Genomic DNA, 3,750 nt, shown 5'->3' with positions numbered 1-3,750 from the left:
TGCGCCTGCGCTCGCGCGGAGTGGCGCGGGGCGGAGTCTGGATGAGAACAGCCTCAGCTACCTGGCCGAGATAGCTCAGTTGGGAGAGCGTTAGACTGAAGATCTAAAGGTCCCTGGTTCGATCCCGGGTTTCGGCAGATGTTTTGGCACATTCAGCATCCTTTCCCTAGATGTCATTATATTGTACAGACAAGGGGTGCAGGCTCACAACCCCACATTCAGCATCCTTTCCCTAGATGTCATATTGTACAGACAAGGGGTGCAGGCTCACAACCCCACATTCAGCATCCTTTCCCTAGATGTCATATTGTACAGACAAGGGGTGCAGGCTCACAACCCAAGGCCGCGCCTTTTGCCATCACCAAGACGTCCTCCTTCCCTCGGCCTTAGTTTGACATTTTCCCCCCACTGGAACAGACTGCAGGCACTGGCCAGAGTGGAGAGATGGAGGCGGCACGCCAGCGGGGTACGGTCACCCCGCGACACGGTCCTGTCTCCATCCTTAGAACTGGACAGCGGCGGGTTCGAATCACCATAGGTCCAGCGAGACCCCGCTCCCTGCACCCCCGGGCATGGGGCCGGCCCCCAGCTAGTGTGAAACCTGACAAGCCAGACTAGAAGCTGGAGCCTAGGCGCCCTCCCACCCACCCCGCCCAGGGCCTCACAGTTTCCTGCTGCAGTCCCAGGCTGGGCCCCACTGAGGGGCGACTTCTGGGGAAGGGGAAGGGAGGGCGAGGACTGGATGCCCCAGGGCCTCTCCTGCGCCGCACTCCCAGCTGCCCGGGGTGCGTGCCCGCGCGTGGGAAATCGCTTAGAGAAGCTTCCTATCTTCTGGTACTTCCAGATTTACAGAACTGAGCGCTCAGAGCCTGTGTCCCCGCTAACACGAGGGAGGCCCGACTGCCACAGGTGGCCTGCATCCACGTGTTCCTTGTGGGACGCAGCTCCGCCAGGTTGCCCGATGTCCCTTCCGGCCCATGACACTCAGCCACCGCGCCTCCCGGCTCTCTGGGCTGGGCTGGGCTCTGGGGTTCTGCAGACGCGCCTTCGCTCCCCTGCGGGGTACGGCCCGCAGTTCCCCATCTCCACAGAGGGCAGGTGAGCCTGGGGCCTGCGGGGCCAGGCACCCTGCCGGGAGGACACACCGGGACCCCCACGGGAGCTAACCGCTGTGACGGGCTGGCCGGGCACTGTGGGACACCCGGCGGGGTGGGCTCAGGGCCGGCTGGGAGGGAATGCCCGGGTGACAGGCGGGGTGTGGTCCCTCACACAGGAGGGAACAGTGAGCTGGAAGCAGAGGGGCAGTGGCAGCCCGAGCGTGGCGGCCGCCCAGACTCACTGTGTGGCTCCGTGGCTTGGGGTCCTGAACATGGATGCCACAGGGCCCACGTCCCAGGCGAGCCCTGGCCAGGTGCAGGAGTGGGAGTGGGGACCAGCCTTCCCTGAGCGCTCAGGGCTGTTCAGCGGCCATCCTGGGGTTGGGTGGGGTGAGGCGGGTGTGGCGGGGGCGCTGGGGCCTGGGGAGGCTGGGGGCTTCATGGTCGCGGGGCTGGGAGAGGCATGCAGACAGCAGCTTTGCGGGGCACCAGGTCACGTCGGGACATCCGTGGGCGTCACGATGAGGTGCTCCTGCACGGAGTGGATGCCCCCCGGGACGAGCTGGTCCAACACCATGTTGCTGGTGAGGACTGTCAATTATCGGGGCCATGGCCACAGAGGCTCCCTGCCGACGCGGATGCGGACCTGGGGCAGGCGGTCTGAGTGGGGAGTGAGGAATCCCCAGCCCTCCTAGCCCGGGAGGGGTCTCACTGGGGAGACTTCCCCGGGGACGCTGGACACTGCCAGGGACACCTGTGGTCACGACTGGGGTGCTCCTGGCAGGGCCAGGGATTCTGCTCAGCACCTGCAGGGACCAGAACCCCCAGGACAAGCCACTCGAGTCCAGAGCCAGGCAGACTGAGGTGCGGGACAGTGCCTGCGAGGAAGTTGGCAGGGGTACGCCACCGCTGTGGAGCACGTGAGGCCGGGGAGGGGCGGGCTGCTGGCAGGAGGGGCCTGGGTGCACCCTGGTATGGGCCGAGGCTTGGAAGCTTTGGCTACCTGGCAAGGCCTGGTTCACAGGTCCTTCTAGAGCATTCCACGTCTGCACGCCAGCCCTGACTGCCCAACCTACTGGACAGCCCCCCAGGAGCACACACGGCTGGGCCCCTGGGGCCTGCAGAAGTCACCGAAGGTCCACCCAGGGAAGGAGACCTCTGGACAGTGAGCACGGATCCCACCCATGACCGGGGCCGGCCCCCCCAGCCCAGCCCAGCGGGGAGGCCGGAACCAAGGGCCAGCCTCAAGTGCAGGCCGACGGGGTGCGGTTCGGGAAGGCCTCGTCCCAGAGCCCCTGCCGGCGACCCCCACGGTCGCAGACCCTAGGAAGCCCCCTCTGGGCTCTTCCCGCCCACAGCCAGAAGCACACGCGTGGGGACAGGGTCAGGGGCGACTCCTTTAATGCCAGCGCACACCACGGTGCCCATGCGGGCTGTCCTCACAGCCGCAGCTGCTCCTGCCACACGCACCAGGGACGGGACCGGCCCGGTGGGGAGGAAACCGACAGCTCGGGGCGCGGGGACCGGATGGAAAGTGCGGGGCCCAGGCAGCCCCGAGGGCGACGTGCTCGGGCCGACGTGCAGAGCCCGGTGCTGCCAGCCCGGGCTCCTCGGTGGCAGGCGGCACTCGGCACCCCACGAGCTGAGCAGTCACCGACGGCGCCGGCTCCTCTCTTCCAGAAGCTGGCTGTCGAACAGCTCCTTCTCCCTGTGGGGACACAGGCACGGCTGCGGGTGGGGCCGATCCCGGGACGGCACTGACGGTGTCGAACAGGTGAAACGCCACTCCATTCTCTCGCGCGAGCCTGCCGGCCAGACAGGCATCCGTGTGCCCATGTACACGGGAGGCCTCCAGGCGTGGACGGCCTCAGGGCCAGGCGCTGCCACTGCACAGCGTCGGCCGCCTGGACGACTCCGTGGAAATGCTGCAGCGGCCCTGGGCAAGGTCGCTCTGCTGTGAGCGAGGCTCCGCAGGGACAAGGGACGCTCTGGGGTGGAGGGAGCCGGGGACGCCGCCCCGAGGCCGACAGCCGGGACTAGCGGCCGAGTGCTGAGCTTTGCCCCACTTGGCCGACGGCGTGACAGTGAGCGTGTGCTGACCCGGTGGAGGGCGGCGGGCACAGCGGGCCGACCCCATCGGGGCCCAAGGCGCCCCCAGGAAGGACGAGCTACCAGCAACATTCTGGGGATGGGGACCCCGAGCAGCAGCCCCTCGAGGTAGGAGGGTGAAGACCAGGACGCCCCTCAGCATGAGTTCCCCAGGCAGCCGGGCAGGGCTCGAGGCTCCAGTCCCACGTCACCGTTGGGGGCCGTCTCTCTGCCTTCTGAGCGTGACGAGCCACACACCAGGACCCAGCGGCCCGGACCACCTCCCTGTTCCCAAGGCCCCGTCTACGCTGAGCTCAGCTGGGCCCTGCCTGCCACAGACGGGGACAAGGGCCACCTCTCTGTCACACCAGTGGCCCAGCCCCTCCCCTGCGCTTCCCTGCAGCGTGGCCCCGGCACCACACGCCAGGCCTGACGCAGCCCGGGACGTGGCGGGTGGCTGGCGCGGCTGGCCCTGGCCGGGGACCCCGTTCCACCTCTAGTTGAGTCTTCAGCCTGTCACTGGCGGCCCCGCCCGGCCCCCGGGCCCACACCGCAGCGCCACCAC

At 67.9% G+C, this 3,750-nt stretch overlaps 1 protein-coding gene and 1 non-coding gene across 2 annotated transcripts in view; one reads left to right on the top strand and one right to left on the bottom strand.

The window, feature by feature from the left end:
- The first annotated feature begins 64 nt into the window (after positions 1-64).
- Positions 65-137, top strand: TRNAF-GAA (transfer RNA phenylalanine (anticodon GAA)). The gene has a single exon. It is a non-coding gene; the product is annotated as a tRNA-Phe (tRNA).
- Positions 138-2,476: 2,339 nt separating this feature from the next.
- Positions 2,477-3,750, bottom strand: part of PWWP3A (PWWP domain containing 3A, DNA repair factor) — a 14,285-nt gene continuing 13,011 nt past the window's right edge. Inside the window, 1 exon segment of the mRNA XM_027769566.1 lies at positions 2,477-2,805. Coding sequence (XP_027625367.1) covers positions 2,748-2,805 — 58 coding nt within the window. The 3' untranslated portion in view covers positions 2,477-2,747.

Source organism: Tupaia chinensis, unplaced genomic scaffold (genome assembly GCF_000334495.1).
Source record: "Tupaia chinensis unplaced genomic scaffold, TupChi_1.0 Scaffold149964_1, whole genome shotgun sequence".
Classification (NCBI taxonomy): Eukaryota; Metazoa; Chordata; class Mammalia; order Scandentia; family Tupaiidae; genus Tupaia; species Tupaia belangeri.
The sequence above is the reverse complement of the archived record's forward strand: the minus strand, read 5'-3'. Positions and strand labels throughout refer to the sequence as shown.